Raw genomic sequence first — 27,153 nt, 5'->3', positions numbered from 1 at the left:
TGCATGTGGGGGGAAGGGCTATTGTTAAAGTAATTGGAAGCATGCATGAATGCTGGGACTTCCAGCACTACACAGCTTAAGGTTTGACCAACAACGTGCCACCTGCTGGTTGTGCTGCCTTTTCCCAGGGAAGCCTGAAGGAAAGAAAAGACTTACAGGGTTCTCTTTGCAGTCTTCACTCAGCATCTCGGGGGCAATCCACCCTTCAGTTCCTGGCACACCTGACCGACGGCTAAAGCTGTGTCTGCCCACTGCTAGCTTCTTGCACAGGCCGAAGTCTGAAATCATAGCTTTGACCTTCCCATGGGCATTAGGCATCGAGATGAGGATGTTATGGGGCTTCAGGTCCCTGTGGACTATTACAAACACCCATTTATCCACTCCAGGCAATCCCAACAACATTTGTAAACTTTATTTACTGTTTGTTATATCTGTCCTAACCTCGAACTAATGTCACTGGTAGAGGCTCATCACTTATTTTTAAATTCCATCACCAGCAGTCATTATGTTTTATAGTTCTATCCAAAAAAATGCAGTGCCCTGAACAAATGGTAATGCCTAGCCTTACTACCCCAATGCAGTGGAATTTTACAGGCAGAAGGTAAGTGTCAAAGAAGTGTTAGGACAGAAACTATTGCTTGCTGCCAGCCCTAGGTGGAGTCTCTCCACAGATTAAATGAGCAAGCCCTCAGCATCAGACCATTTTCTCTTCTTTCTTTTTTTTTTGGTTAGGAAACTGGGCCACTCTATGCAACACTGAACCCTGAGGCATTCTTACCAATATTAAGGGAGTGCAGATAAGCAAGGCCAGCTGTTGTCTGTTGCAGGAGGGTGATGGGTTGTAAGCCATGGTGACTGAAGGCCTTCTGCTCAACGTACTGTATAAGATGACAGAAAAACAGAAGAGTCAGCGACGACATTGCTTATCATTAGCCTCTGAACAGACAATAAGTATATGCAAAAAAAACGAATTCAAACTGGGAAAATTGCAGGCAGTCTAATGCTAGATGATAACACACATGCAAAAGCTTTTCTTGCCTGAAGGTGATGAGCTCTAAAACATCATTCAGAGCTAGAATTCTGTATATAGCACCATGCCTCCAGAAGCATTTTGGGGGTCTTCAAAGTCCTGATGGAGAGGGAGGATGACTAGAACGGAGTCCTTCACAAGAAGGAATACTAAAAGACAACAACTTCTGCCCTTAGGTCAGTACAGGGTTGGGAAGATAGTCTTGAAGGTCTAGGAACATCCCTTTTGTAGGAATGTGTAACTTTCTGAGGTGGTGGTGAAAATAACTGGGACATCTGCTGCAGGCACTTCAACAACTTAAGACTATGGGAAAACTGAAGGCCTTCCATTGAGAAGACCAAAACATTATTTAGGTTTGCAAGTGACTCATCACCTCCTGTAAAGTGGCAGCACACAGCTCGATAGCTATGTACTGAAACTGCCGGTCTTTCTCTGTGCAGAAATAGCGGATCACGTTAGGATGCTCATCTGACTCCCGCAGCAGCTGCACTTCACGGTCTGCAAAGCTGAAGCATTCAGGAAGAATTCTTTTCACTGCAACATCACGGTTATCAAATGTCCCCCTGCGGACAGGAAAGCCGTATCAACCTTTTAGACAAAGGCTGATGTAGACCAAGAAGGTACAAAGTGAATGACAACAGAAGACATTTTACAGAGGCATACTAAAGCATTTCTCATGCAGGAAACAGATACCTTTGGTCATTAAACATATAAAAGAGAAGTAATTTCGCTAGAGAAGAAATATTGCGTGAAAATATTCCCCACACGCATAAAATACTTTTAAAGAAAGTATTTTTGTTCAAAATAGGTGTATTAAAAAAGATAAAAGAATGACCCTAATGCAATAATACATTAATCAGTCTATTATTAAATACTGAATACATGTATTATCTTCTACCTGTAAACAATTGTTCCTTCAGCTCCATGTCCCAGTACGTCTTTTGGGTTAAATGAAATCTTGCCAACCACCACTCTGTTTGCATCATCATCTGAACAAAAACAAGAAACAGGCGGATTGTTTTAGGATGGATCAAGCCAGCCTTGTACAACTGGGCATCCTTTTGGGCCAGCATGTAAAAATCTTTTTGCTCATGTTTAAATTGACAACACATTTGATCAAAAGAAATTAACAGCTGCATTTTGGTACTCATGCTGAGCAGGCACATACTGGTGCATGACTCAACACAGAGATTCAAACTTACTCTGTACAGAACACCTTAACTAACTGTACGTCTGAAAAGATGATGTCTCAAACAGTATAAGAGACTAAGGGTCCTCAGCAGATAAACTTTCTAAGAAGTGTATGTTTTGTTCAATTCAGGGAATGCAGATTGACAGTTAAGGGAAGTAAGCTTACTAGTAGCTTCCCTGCATAGTCTTTGAAGGGCCTAAAGAGAACACACTGGCAGACCACACTGCATAATCCTTACTTCTGGATTCTAGCTGATACATATTATTTAAATGACCCTCTCCCTGAAATGGCTGCAGGTTATAAGAATATACTCTCATGGACAACGTAAATCCCTCAGGTAGCAATTATGAACTGGATGTTTTTCTAAAGCAAATACTTCTCAAACAAAGTCAGGGATGAAACACCTGCACAATGTTTTGCGAGTGGTCAGACTAAGGTAGGATGATGGTCTTTTTAGCTGTCTGATGCACAAAGTACCATCAATAAGGACTGAGTGGGGAAATACAGACCTAATAAAGACACTAGAACTACTTTACCTCCCTCTTCTTGCTCAGTGGAAAGGCAGCTCCCAACATCAGAGGTGGAGATGCTGGAATATGCAGAATGGTTTGATGCTCTGGGGGACATATTTGGTGTGCTGGTAGCTGAACTCTCTGTCCGTCCGTAGGAGGTGTCTAAGAAATCTGTTTCTGGAGGTAGATCACTGGGAGCATGAAAGGGCAGCTTCTGTTGCTGCAAGAGCTGTATCTTCTCTTCCAGCTGATGCTGTCTCTGTTGTTGCTGATGTACACTCTGAAAGAGGACCTCAGTTCCGTAAGTGAAGGAGTGAAGTTTCTCACAGTCATGTCACAAAAGGGAACACTATAGCCATTAGGGTAGATAGATCCAAAAGGTAGGGAAAATTTTTCTTCTTATGATACTATTAGCTAACTAGACCATGGAACTGAAGGGACTTTCCCTCACGTTTTCAGTTTCATTCTGAAATTTCATAGCAAAGCTGAGGAATCACACAGGTTGGTTAATATTGCAAAAGCCAACTCATTAGGCTGACTGGGTGTCTTTCAATCACAGAAGGATCAAGGCTTTGATCCAAAAGCCAGAAAACCTGACAGTGGTTCAGATGAGGAAGGAGGGAGTGAAGCCAGTGATTAACGTTAAGATCATGTACATGGAAAATAGTAACACAAGAAAATGAACTGGTGGAATTAAAAAATAATAATTCTCCAGAGTTGGCACATATGCAAGAGAAATCACTGTTATATCAAATATATAGCCTTTGTTACCCCTTGCATATCTGGGGCTTAAAAATGAGGAAAAACAAATGTAGTGCATTATTTCCTAACTCCTGTGTCACCTCTTGGGGTTAGCTGTCAAATACTACTGACTCCCAAAACTGAAAAGCCTCCCAAGCTAAGTCAGCATTACCATTGGATAGGTGATGATAAAAGCCACCCAGCCGATGAGCAGGAAAGTGCTGAGAATGATGGTGGCCATGTCTTTCAACATAGAGTCCACAGGAGCCTCTGGCCGAGCAATAGGCCGAGCAAGTTTCTCCTCAATGTCCTTCGGAACAGCAGGAGGCACTTCTGTTGCGGAACCTTCCACTATGTCAATAACCTATGAGGCAGAGAAAGCTCTGTTAGCTCAAAGACTTCCATAAGCAGTAGATGATTTATATGCTAGGCTTTCTGCTAGATCACTTCTAATAATTTATAAAGTTAAAATTATATAATAATTATTATACAAAAAATAATAATTTATAATCCTACCAAAGAGAGTATTGCATGTGGAAAAAAAATCTGAAAGCCCTTATTCTGAAATAAGAATGACACCTCATGATATCACTGATTCTACATGCAAGGTACGTGAAAATCTGCCACAAGAAATGTGAAGTAATTTCATATGGCTTTTCTTCTGAGTCTCTCCACAACCTCTATTCCTCTGTATTATTTAATCACCCAGTAAGATGATTATTCTCATCACAAACCTCTTCAATAGTGGCTTTATCAGAGTCAGCTGGAATCACATTTTCAGGCCTCTTGGGTAAGTTGCTTGGGAATTTCTCCAGAATCTTTGTAGGGGCAGATAACGGTGTTTCGTGGTGCCCTTTAAATAAAACACATTTGTTGAAATAAGAAATTGTCCCTCTTAAAGGAAGATGACCTTGATTTCAGCATCTTTGCTTAAGAGCATACATAAAGTTGATTTTCAAAAGACTTATGAACATCACAGTACAAGAGCTTGAATTAAAACATTTTTCCCCTGTTCCGCCCCTGCAGTCACAGGTATAGTAAACAGTCGTGAAGAACTAACTCCCTGTTCAGGCACTGACGGTGGATTTGGTTCCTGAGCTCTCTGTGACCATGCCAGGAACACACATTACAATGCCTCCTAGCTGGCTCTCTCTCAAGATAGTTTTACTTTGTGATGTGGCCTTGAAGCAAAGATTGTGTTTGAGATCTAAAATGGTTCTGAGGGGAATGAATCATACTGCGTAAGAAGGAAGGAAGAATCAATCCAACACTTAGCTACAATTGCTCTTCACACTTCTTTGGCTCATGCTAACCAAGTAAGTGAGAAGAGGGAGAAGCTACTGTGCTCCCAGCTTTTCCAATTGGAGTGCCTTGATATTTGTGAAATGGGGAAGACATGAACTTCCGATCTTTATAATGAGAATTAAAGTAATATGCGCAATAAAATCCAAAAGAACCAGAATATAGTATGTACAACAACGTTCACAGTAAATTATCTATACCCCTCTCTGGATGAGGGGGCAAATAAACAAACAACTTTCCACACATTGAGCTGGGCACTCCTCGTCCTACAAACTGAAGAAAGCAGAGGCCTTGGAAAAAACAGTAAGCAGATATCTGCTTAAAAACATTAATGCATATTCCAAAGGGGACGAATTAACAATGATTACTAGAATTTAGTAATTGCCTTGGTTTAGGCGTGATTTTGATTTACAGAAGCAGAAAACCAGCTCTTAGGCCTGGGTTAGAAGTGTCCACGAGATGGCAATGTGAACCTGCCCGACAAGCAGACAAGCCCTAAGCGAGGGACCTCAAAATAATACCTATTAAAAGCCAGTCGTTCCAGTAGTTGAGCTTGTTTTTTTCTTTCAGTCTGCCTGAAAACTTCAAATCCGTACTGGGGGTGATAACACACTCGCCATTGTCTTCGATTGTGACTCCTTCTGTTTTTGGACCCTCTAGTAAGGGTATGGCACTGCCACGGGGCTAGAAAGAGAGATAATTGCTATAATTAATGATGTACTGTTTCTCTGTAATATTTAAGTAGGCAAGTAAATAAAAACAATGGAGGGTCAAAATTAGTGGGCAAGCAAAAACTCTCAGCAGCAAAGTCACCGTAAGTAAATACTGCTGTTACACCCTCAGCAAACGCTTCAACAGCCTTGGACATTAGACCTAACTTACATGTTGCCTAGGTGATGAGATTACTCTCTTTTTTTAGAAAAGTGAAACAGGAGCTTTGTTTCCTACTTGGACAGTCACTGTGTGAGAAAAAAATAACTATGGTACAGTTTCCTATCAAAAGGGAGTTATTTTGATTATAAAAATAAATAAAATTTTTAAAAAGCAATTTTAATAGCAACCACAATACATCAACAGTACTGCGCAGCAACCTCCGGTCCACTCCTGCTAAGCTCGTCTGGCACAATTCCCGATGAGCTACAGTCACGTCTTTGCAGCATTTGAAATGATTTTGGAAATACGGTCATGCATTCTAAACATTTACTGTTAATTGTTTCATGAAATATTCAATTTGCCATGCGTTTATTGATAGCAATCTGCAATTTAAAAACTAATTGCTGTAGACCTACAGCCTTCAGTGTTTTATTTTCTATTTTAATAAGAATCATCCCTTTTCAGATATTGGAACAAACTTAATCAGTACAGGTCCACCTTATACTGCATAAAAGTTTGTCTTCCATTACAAGACAGAATGATAGGGTTATAAAATCATTTTACTTAGGAAAGCATATCATGCTTTCACAACAGAAGTCTCAGAATTCCAGATGCAATCAAAATATCCCTGTTTTAGATACACTGAAGATACTTCTCACATAAATAAGCTGTTTGTGTGTTTATTGCACTTTACAATAATTCTGTACATTTTGAATAAAGTATGTTCCAGTGTCTGCTCCCACTCAAAAGAGAGTTCATTTCAACTCCTTTTTAACTCAGAACAATACAAATTCTGTAAATACACTTTTCAGCAGATGTCATTCAACTCTTGCAGCTCCCAACTTACCATGACTGTTACTCCTTCATGCACCATTGATGGTGATGCATACAAACTTGTGGAGTACTTCCCTACATATAGAGTTGGTCTGGAAAAAAAACAATACATGTTAGAAAGAAATAGATGATGGTTTTACCATCTTAGCTAGGTTGCCAAGGTTAAAACCTTGCCGAGTTAATACCCTGGCAACACAATCCTATAAAACTAATGCATGAATTTCTAAAATCATCAACATCTAGTTCTTAAAAACACTGAATTCATAAACTTAAGTATTGCTGTATGATCAAGCCATTCCTTTTAATTATGAAAGCATTATTAGTTGTCATTACTCATGATATAACTCATGTCCTATTTTTTATTATTCAACAGCTGACATTTGCCAAAATGTTATGCACCTAAATGAAAAATTACATTATAAACTACATTTTTTTAAAAAACATTATAAAAATACATTTATGATGCATTATAAAAAGACATTATAATCTACATTATTAAAATATTATTTTATTAAGTCAACACAGAACATCTGATAAAAATTGTTAATATATATTTGCTAAATTTATCATAGTTTTTTTTGTCTCTGCCTTTAGATAGTAAAAGATGAAATATGATATACGACTGCTGGAGAGCTAGGCTGCTGACAAAACCCTGACAAATAGTGAGAACAACAGGAATATTCATGCTCACGTTAGTTTGCTCTTGGTCTCTGTTTCCTTTGGGAAAGGATATTTCCACTTGGTAATGTGTCCAACCTCCCCAGACATGAATGTCAAGTATCGCAGAGTTTCTATCCCCACATTTGTGTGCATAACTTTCCGCAATCCTTCACGTTGCCAGATGTAAAAAGCTACCACAGGAGAAGCGTAATTCTGAATCCACAGCACGTCCCCAGACTCACTGTCTACAGTCACCACCAGCCCATCTCCATTAGACACAAAGTGGGACATTTCTGCAATATACAAATAAGATAGAGATTATCTGGACTGTTGCTTACATGCAACTTTAATACAAATTAACAGTTCAAACCTTACATTAACTGTGGAGCTCATTACATCTTCTATTGCGAATGAAGAGCTGTCAAAAGTTAAGCCAATAAAAGTTCAGTTTTGTCAAACCAGCAGGAAAACCACATTTATTTAGCTCATCTGTTCAGCATGTACAACAGCAAGGATTTGTAGATCTCACTGCTCTAAACGTACAGATTAATTCACACACAAATCATGCCTTCGCCACATGCTGAAAGGGGAGCTTTCATGGGTGACTGAGAGGTCTCACAAATGGCTGAAAGCTCTTCCATGGTTTGTTCAGTGTCCAGATTCAGGAGACTCAGTGCCAGTAGAGCTGTAACCCTGCAGAGCTGTTCTGTGCCCAGTGCCTGTGATAGCAAATGGGCAGTCCAAGCAGACTCCATTTTGATTAACCTTACTTAGCGGCAACTCAGCTCTGGAAGATAAGCTTAAGTGTTCAAAACACCTAGGCAAAACCTAGAATCGAGCGTATTTATTGTTGATTATTCCAGAACCTCAGAAGGTAGCTTTTGTTGTTTTCTTAAAAAAGGAGAGGAAAGTTTCAAAAAGAAAGAAAACAAACTCTACTGTTTAACATAGGAGGTTTACCATATCATGAGGGTGTATTTTACTTGTGCAATAGCTGTGCCATGTGGAAAAACACCCACTAAGAGGCAGAATCTGAAACTATCTACTTGTTATCTTTATCTCATTGACCTGGTATGTAATTCTGCTTATAAATTTAAATTTTATTTTTATAGGCACTAGATCTGGACAAGTCTGTTAGTTCTCCATGCAGCTCAGCTGTCATAACCTACCCCTGAAATTTACGTGTTCACGCTTCAGGACTCCCTCTTCCACTCAGAAACTTTAAATAAAACTGATCTGCAGTAATGCTAGTTATTCAGCACTTAAACCCTAAGCAGTGAGGAGAGATTATATTATAATCTTTTAAATTAACTGGTTGAGCCTTTAGTTTAAATGCAAAATAACTCAGTTTTATAGAACCATAAACAGTGTTTACTTAATTAATATTACTGATTTTGATGTTAGTATTCATACATTTTGACTATCATAATAAAAGCGTTATGTTGGGATTCTCAGATGGGAGCGCAGGTCACTGCTGTTCACAGTTATCAGCACTGATGTAATTCACATTTCTTCTGCAGCATCCAGCTGATTAGCACAAGTATTGCAAACATAATTTAAGCTTCTCAAACTCTCTCAGTGGGATGTTTGTTTCCCTTTTACAAACTTGGATACTGAGACAAAGTAAGACATCCAAGGTCATACAGGAATTTTATGGTAAAGCCACACATGGCTACTTCTTGATGAGATGAATTAAATGCACAAAATCTATAGAGCAGCCAGATCAACTAAGACGCTCTAGTATCTTAAGGGTATGAAATAATTTCCTTTGATCCACTTATTCAAAACAAAATATAGACAGAAAGTCCCTTCTCCAAGTTGTTCTTAGAGAGCAAATGAAACCTGTTGTCTCCTATACCTCCAGTCCATCACAGGAACCCAAGTATTTCCTCACATAACAATTCCTATAAATCCATATTCTGTGTTGCCCTCCCAGAGTTGTCAGGAGCCTCACTACAAAGCTTTAAGGCCTCCTTCAGGGAGGACACAGACCTTCTGCACCTGCAAGGGATGTGCCAACAGCCTGGAATCACTTGCACTCTGGGCAAAAACAACAGACAACTCTGGAGTATGTGCAGTAGCTTTTCCTGAGCGTGCATTGCAGTTTAGGTTTGCTTCCTCTCCTGCCATTTTTCACTAAATTTTAAGAGTCAAGACCAGTACCTTCCAGATTGAATTAACCTGAACCTTTGAGATTGAATTAGCCTGAAGCTACCTAACAGGCTCTAGATATTAGGCCAAGTAAGAATAAAAACTGACAGATACATAACAACCGCAAAAAAATATCAGACAGCTCAACTTATTCATTATAGAAAAAAATCAGAATATTTTTGCCTGTATGCAATGCCCATGGCCAATACGTGAACAAAAATTACAAAAATTAAATTCTTACTGTATTTTATGTCTTCATCAGGCATAGTAGCTGCATAATCAAAATAGGTGGCATTCCATCTCAGCTCCTTCTTCTTGGTGTCATACATTGTGATCGTGTACTCTGTTAAAAAATATACAGTCTGTGAAGCAAAAAAACCTATGAGAGAATAGAATCAATCACCTCAAATGTAAGACACTCTTCAAAACACCACACATCGCTTACTGCTCTCTGCATTTCATTTTCCCAACACTCCTGGTAAATAACCATTTAACAGCTGTTAAAGACAATACCCGATCCACTCATATACTGATCTACAGCGATCTCAGAACAAGCTCTGCAGGCAGTTACTGCCCACATCACCAGCATTTTGTTTTTACTGCACAGCTTCTTCTGATGTACTCTGTTTTACTTAAAATTTCCAAACCCTGCTTCCTAAAATACAGCATTGCTGTGTACCGTAACTGAACTATCACACTTAGAAACATTTAAACAATGAATTAATATAGAGATTAAAGAGCAAGTCTATATGATTCATTCCTTCTTACTAGTCAACACCTGTACATGGGTTCTTGGTCTGATTTTAAGTTCTTTAAATACAGTAATTTCAGTCAATAAATATGCTGTATCTCCATTTTCCTTGAACATTTTTTATGAAAGCTGTATGTTACACAGCAAACTTGGGTTCATAGCTGATAGTGGAATGCATTGTTAAATAAAATATAAATGCCACTTACTCAACAACAAAAATAATGGATCATGACTACTCCCAAATTTAAAAAAGCAGTGTCTTTCCACAGCCATGAAGAGTTAAAAATATTTGTGTACAGTCTAAAATCATAATTTACTGAACAGATTCTAAGAAATAAACTTGAAAACTTGGACTGATAAGAAGGTCAATTGTTATGATCCTAAACTTTAAAAACAAAACAAAAACAACAACAAAGAAAACAAATTATCTTCCAAGCCGCAGAAAAAAAAGCCTATGACCTGTTCTCCCAAGATACAGTAGGGACGTTGATGGGCAAAGACTTTCTGCAAATGAAGAAGTCAAGGTCTGCTGTTTCTCCCCAGTCATGAGGTCAATCACGTACCAAATATCCTGCTTTTTACCTGAAATCATAATTTAAGCTGTGTTACCGTTTGGTTGGAAAATTGTACTCCCATTAAGTTTTTCAGCCCTCTTTTTTCCTTAGCAGGCTCATGAGCTTAATATGAATAAAGCATTTTTAATAAACCAACTTCTTAGTCAGGCTTAGCTTCATCATTTAGCACTGCTGGCCAATTCCAAATATTGACGAGAACAACTAAATACAGTATTTAGAATAGTAAGTACTATTGGCTAACATTCTTTTTTACATTAATAATATCTAAGAGAATTCCAAGTGTAAAAAATCCTATAAACTAGTAGAGGAGACTGAGGTGCTGCTGTTGAAGGACAGTAGATAGAAGAAATGATGAGGGTCTACACATTCCAAATTGATTAAGAACTGTAATCCTAACAACACATTCAAGACCATGTGAGAGCCACAACCTTCAATAATTCTCTGATAAGTCTGCGACTCTAACATATATGTGTCCAGTATAGAGGCTCAAATAGACATTTTTCACCCCTTTCCTGGAACAACACAAAGCAGAGAACCACAAGTTGGTATTGTCCCTTCAGACTGAAATACTAAGTTCATCCTGATCCTTCACACATCTCTTCTTGTCATGAGCAATAACTGTCCTTCCTTCTTCCTTCTTCCCAATCCATCTACAACTAGAATGAGTCAGGACAAGTAAACCACAAATTTGCTATTATCTATACTGCAAGTGAGCCCACTGTATCTCAGATAATGGAACGTGTCTAACCCTGTTGCAAGGGGATTTCTGACATAATGATAATCGTACTATAAGCAGTCAATGACATTTATAAGGATAAGATTCTAAGTAGAAATCACTTTTTGTTGAGAGACAGCATATAAAGACACAAAAAATCATACAGGCTATTCACTGCCTAGAAAAGTTACTCTCTCCCTCAAGAAAAGTAGGGTTTTTTGATCTTCACACAGCAATTCAACTTATATTCTATCGATTTTCTATCATCAGAAACATTCACGAAAAACTACAATTAATACCCAAAATAAAACTTTTCCATGCAGTCTGCCTGGGAGTCTCTATGTTTTATGGTTACTGAATATGCTACAATCTAAAAAAGATTTAATTTGAGCTCACCCATGTAAAGGATCCCATCTGAACTGCGACACGGAGATGCCTGCACCAGCTCTGGGATGGTAAATGGAAGTTTCTGGAGGGGAAAGAGGGACAACAAGAAAAACTTATTTATATTGCTCTGATAGTCTGCTTTTGTTCATAGAAAAGGCTGGCCAGAAAAGTTCAGAAACCTCAAACAACAGCTTTTTATTCTTTGCTTGCATTATTGCAGTTCCCTGAGAATGCAAAATTTCAGGTCAAGACCCTCCTCCGAAAACCCAGAACAGACGAAGTCTCTCTCAAACAGTTTACAACAGGAGAAATGCATGTGGAGTGAACTACTTGCAGCAGAGAGGGTTGGAGGCCAAGACTCTGTGGTTTTAAGGTCTACCATCATCACTTAAAAGCTCTCTAGGCTTCAACGTACTGTGGTTTAATTGCCTCAACTGTAACGGGTATAAAATGTTTCTCCACAGTAACAACTATAAAGGCCAGATATCTTCATACAAATGAAACTGTTGAGAGGGAGAAGCATGAACCTCTGCCCACAGTGTTCTTGAGATGTTGCCAAGCCTGTATTGTTCTTACAGAATGGGTGAAGACCCTTTACTATGTTTTAACAGATTTTGATTGGGATGAGGTCACAAGAGTAACAGACAAGCTACATCAGTAACAAAGACCAGTCCTTGGCAAAGTTGACTTAAATTCTGTGAAATTACTCCACTCTTCTTTATTATTTTTATAATAGTGATTCCAATCAGAAATTTGATTACTTCAGTTCAAAAATGAAGGAGATTAACAGAATAACGGAAACTTGGTAATTCAAATGGATTGCTGCTTCCTGGATTCACACAGGAAAAGAATCAAGACTCATTTTGCAAGTTATGATTTGGCTGTACTGGGGGGAGGTAGAGTGGTGAGTAAATGCTAAAATATTTAACAATATTGAAGTTCTTAAAGTAAATCACAGCAGCTGCCGGAGAAAAGAAAATTGTAGGAAGCCAAACATTTTATCTGAGTTTCATCACAAGGTTTAAAAATAAAAGTCCAACGTTAGCTAACATCTGTGGATTACATGGATTGGTGAGTATTTAGGAAAGGGTCAGCATTTTTGTCTCCTCACTAAATCTTATAGAGACATCTTCTAAAGGTGTCAGTAAAGAGTAAATATTAATCCTGTCTTTTGGCAGATGGTTCTAGAAGATTTAGAACTTGGGTGAAAGAGACATATCCGATTTGTGTTATTCTGAGCACACCTTTCCCATGAGGTTGTACAGAGATCATACAGCGTTTAGATAATACCAGAGAAATGTTATTTGTCATCATCATTATTTTAGCAAGTTTCAAAAAAAAAAATAGTACGAGTGGATAAAACAAATGCGTCTATTACTGATATTTTCCTGTGGCAATGATTTCCTGATGGCCACAAGGAAGGTGACGTTTCACTCTTAGAAAGCATATTATCACTCTGCAAAGGTGCTAGCAAAAGAACATAGAGGCACTGTCATTCTAAAAACCTGTATCCTAACATCGGGACATACAACAGATGGCTTTTGGTGTGATCAAGCTTCTCCAAGAAACTGGTATAATTCCATTAAATAATATAAAACCAGATGGCCTTTATAGTACTGTCAAGAAAGTAGAACGTTTCCTTGGGTACTTCTTGTGAATCTGATTGGGGCGCTTGTCAAACAACTGTGAGAGGAGAGAATTTCCAACATATACTTACAGTCAAGCCTTCGTTATTTTTGCCACCAAGTGTATACAAACTGCCATCATTTGGGTCTGGAAGAAATGCTGGCCTAGGATTTAAGCAGCAATTATAAACGATTAAAAAATAATAATAATAATAATAATACTCTGTTTCTCAAAGAACAGGAAAGCAACTATGGTCAGTAGCTCATCTAACATTCGAGAAGTTCATCTAATATTATACATTTTGACTTTGTACTATCCATTTTTTGAAGTTTCATTTTTTAACTGTGAAAATGAAAAAATATGAAGAGGTTTCAGAACTGATATAACATAGCATTACTAATGCATGTGAAAATTCAAAGATCCATATGTGGCACACAATCACCTGGTTGAAAGCTTTTAAAAAAAAGAAACAAGAAACAAAGAAGCAAAAACAAACAAACAAAAACAAAAATCAGAGGATAAAGAAGGCAAGGAACAATAAAAGGATTGCCAAAACTCAAAAATTTAAGAGGAAAAGGCAAGCCTCCACGCAAATTACCAAAATAAATAAATAAATACCCAAAACCAAAATCAAAACCAAATTCAAAAACAAAACCACAAAAAAGAAAGAATTTTACCACTGACTACAGAGACGAAATTAAAGCCTTGAATTAAATGCAAGACTGCTATGCTGGAGGAACTACTCTGAAGTAGTAGCTTGAGGGTTTCATTTGAAGATTCTGGTAGTGGCCGTGGTTGGCGTTTCCTGTGCTTTTAGTCTTTTAGTTTTAGTCTTTTATTTGAAAAAAAATAAGAAGCACAAAACCCAAAGATCACTCCCTATCTGTTTCTGTCATTTTCAAAGCTGCTCAGTTAAGGTTCTGGCACAGTTATCACACTTCATCTCTAAACTTGATCAAGGTCTTAAGAGAACAATCTGCAGACAGGATGTTTCATCTTAGTGTTATACAAGTTAAGAGAATTGTATGTAGCTTATTATATATAAAGAGCAGTACCTGCTCTTTAAACTTAAAGATTCACTTATGCAAGACTTCTCAGAACATACATAGTTTTGGTTCAAATTAAACTAAATTTCAAGATGTCAGTGAAAATCAAGCAAGCAAGCAATGAGAGCAAGGAAACAGACTTACTCTTCCACGTGTATTGGCACCTGTAGTACAGGATCTGCATAAGCAAAAAAAGGAGAAGTCATAATACTGGCAATTCAGTTCCTTCATCTCACTAGACTCAGGACCAAATCAGGCCTGCATCCTGCTCCTTTCTGAATGGCTGATGCACAGAGTTTGAAAGTGGCCATCCCAGCAGCCTCAATGATATCCTGTTTGATTATGAAACTGGGTTTGTAAAATGGGAAAGTACTCAGCACCTCAGAAGTTCTAGACCTGGAGTTCTTTGCTTATTTTTACCCACACTACTCCTCAGCTACCCATGGGAGCAGAGTTGGAGAAGGGCAGTACTGTACTGCATCCCAAGTCTCCTTATTTCTCTCCTGGACAGAGCACACCATCTGTAGGAGCCGCCTGTATTCACAGTAACAACATTCGGCTTTCAGCATGCATATGTGATCTCTGGGCACTGGTTGCCCAGGAGGCAGTTCACCATAATTTGCAGCAACTGCTGTTATCGCACTGGCTTCAACAACCTATTTTACTTAAAAACAAGCTACAGCTAATGGAAGATTGTGGAGACTCTGAGAACAGATACAAAAATAGGCACGTTGATATTTTCATAACAGAAGGCCAACCTAGTGCTTTTTTAATCTGTATTTTACAAACATTTGCTACTTTGTGTCTGGGGTACCTTGTTTATCATCAGGCACATAAATCTATGGCTTTTAGCCAACACCATGTAATTTAAAATGAAACATACAAACTGAAAGCCTAGTTGTACACCTACTGAAATCAGCGAGGTGACTGCCAATGACTTAAAAGCAAGGCTCCATTGCAAGTCAGAAAAACCTAGTTCCACTTCCTACTCCAAGTGAAAACTGCCACGAACAGCATGTCACTGAAAATAAAAACAAGTCGGCCAAGGACTAGACAAAATTACCTTAAAACTGAATTTTTCACTTCAATAAATCTCCCCACTAAAATTTCTCCAAGAATCTGTATTACATAAAAATCAAAAGATATGGAAACAATCTCGCAGTAGTTGGTATTTGAACCGTCAGAAACACAGCTTAGCTTTCATCAACAAAAGGAAGTTACAAAACTGAAGCTGACAGTATTAAATCTAGATCTTCACATATTAAAGGATAATTAAGAACAGTAAATCTGATCTTAATGTAAATTGATGGGACCTAAAAATTACTATCTGAGGCCTCACAAAATCCTGAAACATGGGATTTTCAATCCTGATGCCAAAACCATGGAAGTGACCAGACTTGTAAGACATACTCTAGAATTAGAAAGACAAATGTCTGCGTTTATTTATGGGTATATTGGCAGAAAGTAACTCAGAAGTCAAGAGGGTGCAACGTTATCTTCACTTCTTCACAGGGCAAATCAAACCATTATAATAAAATAAGTCTAAGTAAGAAGATTAAAGATGACCAAACCAACAAATTCTGTTTTTTCACCTGTTCTGTCTCTGCAGCAAACATTATGCTGCAATAGGAAGGAAATAAGAACAAAAACAATGATGTTGTGAGAGTCTTCGATCAGGAAATTGGCACAGGTTCTGTACAGCTTGAGTGTACTGCAGTATTTGCAGAGCTCAGCAAGACAAGAAATTTATGATTCATTTTATGGGTGTTACAAGTCTCTGCCACTCTGCAGTGTATTACACCACACAGACTGCTGGGTTGATGACAATGACCTAGGACTGTGTCCCTTCATTTTCATAAAACAGATTAAAAAAATATAAGAAAGCCCTACCTAAACATATCTCTAGCAGCAACACAGCTAAAAGCAGTAGTAGTCATCAAAGATGCACAGACAGTTTCAGAGACAGAAGGAAAGCACAATATAAGGAACAACAGTGTATCTATTTCTATTTTCATCAATTTCTTTTTACAACAGTAAACACTCTCACAGCAGCTCCATTCAAAACTTGTATATATTTGTTTCTTTTTAAGCCTATGAAATGTTCTAGAGACATCCTCAAAGGTGTCAGAATAAACTACTCAAAAACATATTAAGCTTCTGGGAACAACCCAGTTAGCTGGAGAGAGCTGTGCTCTACTCTGGCACTGAATCATACATACCGTGCCCAGCAAAACCATTGCAAAGTTATTATCACGGCTGCCACTGCTCTTTGATGTAAGATGGGAATGATATGTAAGTGTACAGCTCCACATTATATCATAAACACCATTTAATTTATTGAGAACAGAAGCAAACATCAGACGGACTTAGGAGTAACTAACACTCAAACCCAGGAGCCAAGTGATTCATCATTATGGACCCGTCCCTGCAGATCACACTACTTAGCCAAACCTTTATTCCACTGTACTACATCAAGCAATTCATTCCTGTCCCTTGTGTGAAGAAACTGGTTTCAGGATATTGGGAGGACCCAAGCTTGCAGTTGATCGTATGCCAATTATTTCTCGGCATTTGCGTCAAGTATTCCGTGACCTTTAGGAGATGCAACACAAATGGTCACTTACAACATCATCCCTCCACTACTAAAGAAAAGCAAGCAAGAAAAAAGCATTAGATGGCTGCTGTATACAGCACTTCGGCTCTGGAGCTGACCTGCTAGGTTGAACTACTACAAGCCAGTATCCAGGAGCCCAGAAGAACCCAACTAAAAGAAGAACAAGACGTTAAAGACCACAGGCTAGAGCTTCTATAATCATAAGTGCTTCACGGGAAGTGAAAGCCTCCCAGTTTTCTGACAGAAACAGCAGCAGAAATCAGCAGAAAATGGCACCTGCCTCAGTTAAAGGAAGATTTAATGCAAATGCTATAGGTGTTCCTCAAGGCAAAAACCAAATAAACTTTACAAGTCTCTTACTGAATACTTTGAGAGTCTCACTGGGCAAAAAATAAACTGTTGCCTGTGGTGATGTTGCCTACTGCTAGACAATTGCGTCAACAAATGTGCTTAAGCAACTTTGTCCTATCTACAAGCATCTCCTCAAACGATCATTTGTGATAACAAAGCTGCACAACTTGCTTTTGAAGTGCTAACTGACTGCGTACACATTTTTTTTTTTTTTTTAAGTATAGTAGTGCAGATTTTCTCAAAAATTACTTTCTAGCCAGCTTAGGCAAAGCAAGAGATAGTTTCTCATCCAAATTACTCTTAGAAACTTTTAAAATTATTTTTAATAATCAGTACTGCCTGAATAAACAGTACTAGCTGAATCAATCTTCAAATTTTTTAACTGCGCTGTTACTGACATAACACAACACGCACTCTACAGTAGAACAGGACAGAATGTGACCTTTTCAAACTTTTTAGTATTTCATTTTTTTTTCAAAGAATGTTCAGGGAAATCTGAACAAGTACAGGAAATATCAAAAGGTAAACCACGTCTTCTTGCAACTGGTCCTGGTTAATTTATGACATTTGCAGGAGAATCTGGTTACTAATGTCCTATGACTCCCTCCCTGCACTCAAAATACAGTGAATAAAAATTAAATATTTTTTGTACAAATATCTTGATTTCACTTAATTTTCAAAGACTGGGCAATCTACTTTTACAAAAGTAAGTGCTCCACTCTGATCCAGCTGTCTCAAATGTTCTATCTTTTTATTGAAGACGTAGCACCATAACAGTGAAGGAATACACACACATATGTAAAATGTATTTGCAGTAAGCTTTTTACCCCATCCTTTTACTTCTGAAAGACATTGGAAAAATGTCACTCACAGTAATTGCATCAACAAATGCAATATCCTACACTTCCGTTAACAATGCCAGAAATCCCACAAATGACTTTCCAACTGCTGTAATGAGTTTTTCTGAAACACTTGCATATCAGAGCACATGAAAGAAAGGCTTAAGTCCTAAGCTGTTTGGTGAGTGCCATACAGAAGCATCATGCTTACAAGAAGTCCTTAATTTTTTTTCTTTAGTATCTTGTCTTCAATATCAAGAACAGTGCTTGAGTGAAAAAAATCTTACTTTTACTTGTCTTCTCAGTAACTGAAATTCGATTTAGCAGCAATGATAAAGATGTAGATAGAATAGATTAAGTTGTTACTATGAAGCAGCAGAAAAATTCTCCAGTATTTGCTGATTATTCTGATGGCTTCCTGCAACATGTAAGTGTTGTATATCATAAAAATCACAGAATCTCAGAATCATTCAGGAAAAGACCCCTAAGACCATCTAGCCCAACCTTTAACCTAGTACTGTTAGAAAGTATTTAGTATCAAAATACATAATCCTGATTCATTTCCATCAAAGAGGCTATTCACAGTGGATGAACATAAACAGAGTGAGGGGTATTTTTTCTGAAGTTACAGAAATTCTCTTTTCACCAGTAGCACTATCCACCTGTAAATGGCTGTGGAAAGCCATTTCTCTACATTCTTAGCTGCTGGGGTGAAGCAAGTTTTCTCATTTTCTTAACACTTTCATTATCTTGAACTAAGGTTGTAGCTCTACAAAGATACTCTGAAGACAGACAATGAAATCTTTGCATTCACTTTCATGTGGTCTGGGACATAGTCCAATTTTACTTCAAAGTTTGTTTTGAAATAAGAATTCACTCAGAGATAAAAGAGGATCTTGTGAGGTTAATTTACTGTTGTCAAGTCATATAACAGTTCTTGTATGCTTGAACACAGACTAGTGAAAAAACATCCTGAATCATCTTAGAACTGAGGTCACCTTCTGCTCCACGAGTCAACTGGAAAAGGTTCTTGCACAAGTTAAGAGGACTGAGGCCTTATCTTCTATTCAACAGCTCAGCGCTCAAGTGTTAACACACTGAGACTGGAAGCACATCCTGCTTGCAAAGTTTCCGTGAACTGCAGTTCCCTGTAATTAGGTAAGTCATTCTAATTGGCTTGATCTGTTCCAATACCAACAATGATGATAACCACTGAACAAAGCAGGAAGTATTCGGCATCTAAACAAAAACTTTATCACAAAGAAAATGTGATAAAACTGTGATATAAATACATCTGCCTCTTCCTTAAGCTCAAATCCTTATATTCAAATCCTACAATTCCAATATACACTAGCTTTAGATCTGGTAATGCACACAAGTCAACAAGCACATGCATTTGTAAAGTTAGTGCCACTGATACTCCAGCAAATTTAGCTGGAATTTAATTTAGCAAAACTAATTACTACCCCCCACACAGAGAGTTCAATGGCATGAGGATAATAAAAATACTATTAAAAAGACTGCTGAAACCTTTCCTTGTCATTGTGTAACTTCAAAGTCATTATTCTTTAAGAACTAAAAAGCTTTCAATTTTACACATTAATAAAAAGACCTGTAGAATAAATTTGGATGAAAAAATTAATAGGACTGATTCTAGATTATAAAGATTTATTCTACAACTCTAACACTATACTCACAAGTAAAGTAGCTATCAGAAACCAGTTAGCATAATGTCTATCCAGTAATTTAGGCAATTTTGGGGTTCAGTTATACTTCACTGAACATTTTGACCTGGGCAAGCAGATGTCCCTACACAGTTTTGGTTGCATCATGACTAGAAACTATTTTTGCCTGTATTACTTGCTTGTAGGCGGGCAAAAGTATATGATATATTCCAGATTATTCTGAAATAATTCTAACCCATATTTTGCATACACATATGGAAAAAAGCCATATATACAATTTTTGAAACTGTAACTGCAATACTAAACATAACACCTTTGCCTTTTTTTCCATATTTCACAAACATGTGACAAGATAAATCTACCCTTTAGCCAAGTCAAGAACGAGTCTTTTTTAATGCACAAGATAGAGCTGCACATTCTCATCGCTATAATGCATCCCTAAGTAGACCATACAAAACCAATGACTGAAAAGGAGAAGTGGGGGATTCTGAAAGAGCAAGCGAGTAAGTTGCTGCCCCGCTGGAATGAGCTGGAAAAAACGGTTTCCTGATCTGAGGCCCTACCATAAGATCTGGGCTAACGGGCCAATTTAAAATCATGTCATCTTTGCTTGCTGTTGAAATTAAAGAAATTGAGGTTAGAAATACTAACCAACCACCCTCTGGAATGTGTTGGAAAGAGAACCCTTTTACAATCATTTTGACAATCGTTATTAGTTTACACCAATGCATAAAGATATTTCTTCCCAGCTGGGAATAACCACTGTTATTGGAGCAGGACCTACAGATCTCAGACTGGTCCTTTAAAATTTACCTATTGGATATCTTTAATATATATAGTCTTTATATCTTTGTCTTACCGTGACTAGTCCACTGCAGTCCAGAGGTCACAAATAAGGTATTAGAAATCAGAACCTTTTAAATCAATTTTTGTCATTGATTGTTTTATTGCCACAGAGAACTGAACTTCACAACAATTTCTGCTGGCTCTAAATCTATCAGCATTAGTTATCTGGCCACCAAAAACCCCTGAGAGCTGTCAGATTGTAGGACACACAGAAGCCAACAGGAAATGAAGGTACAACGCATTCTCAACAAGTAGGTCCACAATCTACCTACATATACTTGCAGGGAATACATTTTCATTTATGAACTGCTGGAGAGTCCTATTACTTACACAACCAATTTTTGCCTGCTTCATGGGGAGTACAAGTAATCAAACTGCCTTTCTTGCCAGCACTACTCAAAGGCAGGAAAACCAAACATATTATTGTGGTGATAACCAGTGGTTCATTTACTCTGCATACCTAAGATAAGTTTCAGTGTTAAATTAAAACAAACCATACACGGCAGGATCTTCATGTTTGTTTAAGTACTGCCTGATAATGAACACCACCTTGGTTTTTCTCCCAAACAAAATAAAATGCATAATAATTGTCCTTTGTTAAATACCTGGCTGCTTAAGTGCAGTGATAAAACCTTTCTTCCTGACAAAGGCCTCTACAGCACTTCAGGTGACCTCCAGAACTTCTCCAAGCACATGAACCATACAACACATGGTTCATTGTCTGATACTCAGGGTGAAATGGCACCTGCAAGAACAATGCCTACAGTGCAAGCAACTTTCCATTGAGTAATCCCATGTAACACTACACACCTGTTGTTGACAGAGAGCGCACACAGAAAAACTGTTTACACAGTAATATTAATACTGAATTCTGCACTATTAAATCCATCCAGGGATTTAAACAGCAAGATGGTATGGACTTTCATGGGCTATTAATTTCCAACAATTTTCCTTTGTTTGGGCTTCTCATGCACTGGGTGACCACCAAAAATTCACTTTTGCAAAAAAACTATAAAACCCTCCAATTACAAATTCATTCTCCAATTTACATGTACAGGCCCTTGTTCCATATACACTTAACTAAGTTACCTCATGAAGCATCTTGTAATTATGAAAACTATCACTAATTTTTTTATTTTTCATTGAACCTTGTGTGCTGTTCTATTACACAGAAATAAACTAATGGACAGTAAGTGCTTTGCAAAAAGCAGCTGAACAAACCTCATGTTGGCAACACACAGAACACAACACGGTGACAGAGAGGGAAAAAAAAAAAAAAAGGTCCTATAAAACTAGATTATCCAGTCTGGCAGTTCTACTGTACAAACAGTAGTTTTGCAACATTTTTTTTTTAAACAAGGGAAGTTCCTTGAGCAACACACTTTGACCAAGTTCCTTTTCATTACCAAAGTCCCTTCATTTCTTCCTCAAATAAACTTTTGTCCTTACTAAGTCTGCCTGCAGAAAAATGCTAGTTATGACATCCTTCAAGGATGGGACAAAGTAGTGTATGTTCATGTCAGTTTAATGACAAGCAAAAAAGAGTGAAAGCTCCTCTTAGCGCTGCAATAGCCTTTATAACAACCAAGGAGGAGGCTGATAACCTTTTCTGTATCCAAGCCTGTTCAGGCAAAGTGGAGGTCTAAATTTAAAGTGGAGACACAGAGAGGGGAAAATGTAATCACACCCAGTAACCAAGATCCTTCTAGAAAGTACTTGCTCACTTCTTTTTGATTCAAGAGGAGCTATAAAAGCACTCCTTAATGAAGTTAACTTTTTGTCTGGCAGAGTTGCATTCAAATAGGAATGTTCAAAGAAATAAGAGTGACTGGTTAGTAATGCAGACATCAGATACACACAATTCATTTCCCACCACTTCAGCTCACCTACTAAACTGGCATTAGGCTCTTAAAATAAGAGGACAGAATGATGCAATCACTGTGACTCCTTTCCATTTGACCTGCTCTCTCATTTAGTTCCAGACATGATGAGAAACTGCTGCTATCACTTCCACTAAATGCAATCAAATTCCCACTAAAAAAAAACCTGTATTAAATACTGAATTTGTCATGAAGATAGAGCTATCTCTACTAGGTAATTGAAATTACAAAATCCCCTCCAGTCACTCAGCAATGTTAAACTTCTGTACACAACTGCAGTTCTTTTATTTAGAAACCTGTGCTGTTCCTAGATGTCTACTATAGACAAAAAGACCTGAGGTTTGCACAATATCCGTGGCACCACTGAATGTAGGATATTCCAGAGATAAAATCATGCTTCCACAAACCCTTTGCCAACCGTTCCACAGGCTGACACTCCCATTTGACATCTATTCTGTTCTAAGCATTCTTACATCCCATATAACATGATACCTATTTAGATAATTATACCACTACAGCTAAAACATTTTTGGGGAAAAAAAAAAATCTGGAAATCAAGATCTGCAAGTGAAAAAATGAAGATGAATATGATGCCAGAAACACTAGCTTAACTCAGAGTCTAGAACAAGAGCAAAATTAAGAACAAATATTTACCAGGCTCTACAACAGTCTGAATAACCAATTATTGTTATGGAGCAGAAAGCATCAGGACATCTGCTCACCTTCTTTTAAAGTCCACTTGATTGCTCCCGTCCGCTTGCTGACAGCATGCAAACTTCCATCAAGAGTTGAAACAAACAGCAGTGTTTCTGGCACAGTTACTGAGCTGGTGTTCTGGAAAAGAAAAATCCATACACTGAATGTCATTATTTACTACAGACTTTACTTTTAACTGCCAAACAGTAAATTGTCTAAAATATCAGTTTTCTTTTTAATCACATAGACCAGACAATCTTGTCCCTCTGAATTCAGTGACTTTTTTTACCCCCTTTTTTTTTTTCTGCAGTTGCTAAGTATGCTTAAGTTCCCCTAGAGATAAACTTTAAGTGGATAACCTATCTGTGACTCAACCTCCTTCAATTTTATATCAAAGTATCCTTGTGACTAGACTTTGGAGAAGCCTGAGATAGGGCTAGCTTAGGAAAAAAACTGATACAAAGACCATGCGAGAAGATAGCCAGGGTGAGGCACTTCAAAGCAGCTCAGAGAATGTAAATGGTGATGTCAAAACCATGCTACTCCCAAGTTAACAGAGCATACTTCTTCCAAGGTTTAGTCCCCAACAGATGAAAAGACATTGGCTGGTTAAAAGGTGGAGCTGCAAGCATGCGGGCTGTGTCTGAGCAAGGACTAAACGTGTAGGATAGAAGCAGCTTAAGGGCTCGAGAAGATTCAGACTGTTAGGGCTCTTAATTGTGTTACTGTACCCTACATCTCCAACTACTGCATTTCTGGGGTAGGTAGTAAATGGCGCTGTTTAAGCAAGTCCACATGTACTAACACATCCGCAGCGCCTGGAAAGCAGTCCACTGCAGGATTCAGACCTCAGCTTGACATCTTAGCCATTCTGCCACTGGGGACATGTCACTCCATGTTCAGGTACATTGCTGTTTGGTACCTGCTGTTCTTTCTAAAACACAAGCAGCTTTTGAGCCTGGCTATCACATGTAATTTTATTTAAAGGGCATCATACAAACTTTGACTCAAAACTATGTAGCTATTGCTGGATGGATGAGGTGTTTCAGTGTGCAAAGCAGAAAAAAACATGTTAATTTAATGTTTACTTTTCTCTTCCTGCCTAAAGATGATCTCATACACCCTAAGATCGACCCATTTCCATTTACCAAGTCTCAAGTTATTGTTCAAATAACTTGCCATTTGTACACTGCATCTGCAGTGCTCATCTGCGTGCCACCTGCCATGTTTAGAATGTTTCACTGTTAAATATATCTCTTAAGCTACCACAGTTCGTGAAATGAAAGTGTGCAGTTGACATAATCAGTACTGTCTTAAATGACTTACTTTTTAAAAATAATTACCACTCATGCTAGAATTATTGCAAAGCAAAATAGAAAATTGTCAAATTAAAATGCACGGGTATAGGAGTAACCATTTCTTTTGAAAACTATCCATGTCCAGTACAACTCAACTAAAGCATTAGACTCTTTCACATAGAAAATGAAGCCAAAAGAATAATGTAATAAAGTAACAACTAGCCAACTTGCAGGTAGCACCTACAAACATTATACACACTTCTTCCCAGCCATAAAGAATACAGCTGGAGCAGACAACTGTAGAACACACAGTGCAGAAAAAAAAGTTAAGTACAAAACAACGATATACAAACTGTAAGTCAGAACTAAATGTTGGAGGTCCAGAAAAAAAGGAGATGTATCTTAGTGTATAAATATAATTTTGATTATTTGACACAGTTCAATTATGCAGGCTAACATTTATATGGAAAATGTCTGCATTTAACTAAAATATTTACAGCTGCATGCAGAATCAAACTTTGCAACATTTGTTTAAACAGGGACACGAGATAGCAATTCTCCTGCTGACCTATAAAGCGTGCAGCTTAAGATGTTACTAGTGAGGACTGAACTTGGAGCTATCTTTTCAGCCTAATGACCTGATTCATACATAGCAGCAAAGAGAAGCTTAAGATGCGAAAAGACATCTCAATTCAACAGAGTACCATCAGCAGAACAACTATTAGGAAATCCTCCCTATCTTAGACCATTTTCCCCATGGTGCTACTTCTACTGTCCAATAATCTATACTGGTTATGATTTTATTTTCAGTCTTTCAAAATTCCTCTTTCAGCATTACTGCTGCAATGCACCTTAATTCTGATTTCTTTCTCTGGCTCTCAGAGTCTGTCATTCATAAATCAAGGACGCTCAATTCCACCATAATCACCCTAGCCTTCTGGTTTACTTTAATACCCGATGAACAATTGGCATTAACAGAACAGGGAATTATCCATTTGTTTTTCTTCCCCATGAAATCAAATTCTCCTTTCCCCCACCCAGGTAATGGTGGGGTAACACCCTATGCGTGACATTACACAAAGGACAGCTAACCTCATGCTCAAAAACATCCTTATGCATAGCTACACACTATCCTAGAAATGTTTGTGCTGCCATTCTTAATCATTCTGACTTCAAGCAATGAATGAAGAGCAAAAATTTCAAAATTTACTTATAACAGTATTATGATGAAAACAAGAAGCAATGGACTGTGGTCAAAACTCATTTGAAATCAACCTTTGTGCAGTAACACTTTGCTCTCATGTATTAATTTTCACCTGAAGATCTCAACACATTTTACCAAAACAAATATATGATTCTAGTTAAGCGACTCATGATAGATAAGGAATTTCTTCATCCTATCCACAAAAATGTTGAAAAGCTAGTTTACTTTTAAGCTAGCTTTTTTAACGCTTAATGCACTCACACACACAAGTATTTCCAGGCTTTTGTTTTATATAAAAGATGTAACATATATTTAATTGCTTCAATTGACCGAGACACTTTGTAATGAATGAAATAACTCGACAGCAGTTGTATAAAGCTGTTTGCAGGGCTCCGGGCTCACAAAATAGAAACAAAACAAAACCAAAAACAGGAACCAAAGACACTAAATGAATATTCCAGCTCTGAATTAACAACTAATTGCACAAACAAATTGTACCCATCAGGTTAACTGCATTTAATTAACCAGCATCCGCAACTGCCAGATGTTGCCCAGCGTCAGCCAGAAGGTAGCTGTTTGAAGTGCTTACTACCTATCTGCGTGAGTTCAAAGAAGAAATCACGGTGAGCTACACAATTTTGAAAAAAATCTCATAAATAGTTTTTTACTCAGACATCTGACAAACACATTTCAGCTTTCTCATTCCAAACAAAAGTATATTTTCACTGCAGAGGTACTTGCAAAAAGCCATGTTCCAGAGAATTTCATTCTTCTTCCACCAGATTCATAGAAGATGGCAGAAAACATTTTGAGACAATAGTTCTGCAACGTGCAACATGCTATACTGTATACATCCTGTATGGTATATACCTCAGGGAACATAAGAAATATCTATTCCTTCGTGAAGACCAGTCTACCCTAAACCTGTTCTGTTAGCAGAAACATTCAGTTTAAATGATGAGAACAATACTGTTCGTTCTTCTATCAAAAAAGATACAAAAGCACTTCACTAAAACATCCCTTACCCAAACTGATTATTTTACTTAACACACGGAGTGAAACTGCACTTAGAGGGAAACACGGCGAGTTGCGCAAGAACAGACAACTGTTAAAGTCCGGAAACGAACATTACTGAAGGTGCTTAAAACTGCAGGTGGGAATTTGAACTCGGAATGGAATGACTAGTGTTACAGTTGAGTTGTAAATAAAATGTAACATAAAGCAAATCCACCACTTCCACAGGGTTATACACAGACTTAAGAGTGTTTTTCTAGGCTATGTTTTACTCTGCACAAGTTTTTCTTATCTTACAGAATCGGTATATTCTCCACAAAGCATTTTCACT

The 27,153-nt window shown here is 37.8% G+C and overlaps 1 protein-coding gene across 4 annotated transcripts in view; it reads right to left on the bottom strand.

The window, feature by feature from the left end:
- Positions 1-27,153, bottom strand: part of ERN1 (endoplasmic reticulum to nucleus signaling 1) — a 39,705-nt gene that overhangs the window by 3,867 nt on the left and 8,685 nt on the right. For 2 of the 4 annotated variants that reach the window (XM_080561194.1, XM_080561193.1), the window contains exons 2-17: positions 23,333-23,444; positions 14,540-14,573; positions 13,441-13,513; positions 11,733-11,805; positions 10,506-10,628; positions 9,537-9,674; positions 7,176-7,437; positions 6,498-6,576; positions 5,299-5,461; positions 4,210-4,328; positions 3,648-3,839; positions 2,759-3,014; positions 1,929-2,019; positions 1,404-1,593; positions 779-878; positions 157-356 (exon numbers count right to left, since the gene is read on the bottom strand). In XM_080561194.1, coding sequence (XP_080417320.1) covers positions 157-356; positions 779-878; positions 1,404-1,593; positions 1,929-2,019; positions 2,759-3,014; positions 3,648-3,839; positions 4,210-4,328; positions 5,299-5,461; positions 6,498-6,576; positions 7,176-7,437; positions 9,537-9,674; positions 10,506-10,628; positions 11,733-11,736 — 1,917 coding nt within the window. In that variant the 5' untranslated portion in view covers positions 11,737-11,805; positions 13,441-13,513; positions 14,540-14,573; positions 23,333-23,444. The remainder of the gene's footprint in view (positions 1-156; positions 357-778; positions 879-1,403; positions 1,594-1,928; positions 2,020-2,758; positions 3,015-3,647; positions 3,840-4,209; positions 4,329-5,298; positions 5,462-6,497; positions 6,577-7,175; positions 7,438-9,536; positions 9,675-10,505; positions 10,629-11,732; positions 11,806-13,440; positions 13,514-14,539; positions 14,574-23,332; positions 23,445-27,153) is intronic. The other 2 variants (XM_080561192.1, XM_080561195.1) reach the window with 2 other exon arrangements.

The sequence above is a fragment of the Anser brachyrhynchus genome (genome assembly GCF_964034855.1).
Source record: "Anser brachyrhynchus genome assembly, chromosome: 18".
Classification (NCBI taxonomy): domain Eukaryota; kingdom Metazoa; phylum Chordata; class Aves; order Anseriformes; family Anatidae; genus Anser; species Anser brachyrhynchus.
This window is presented reverse-complemented; position numbering and strand designations above follow the sequence as displayed.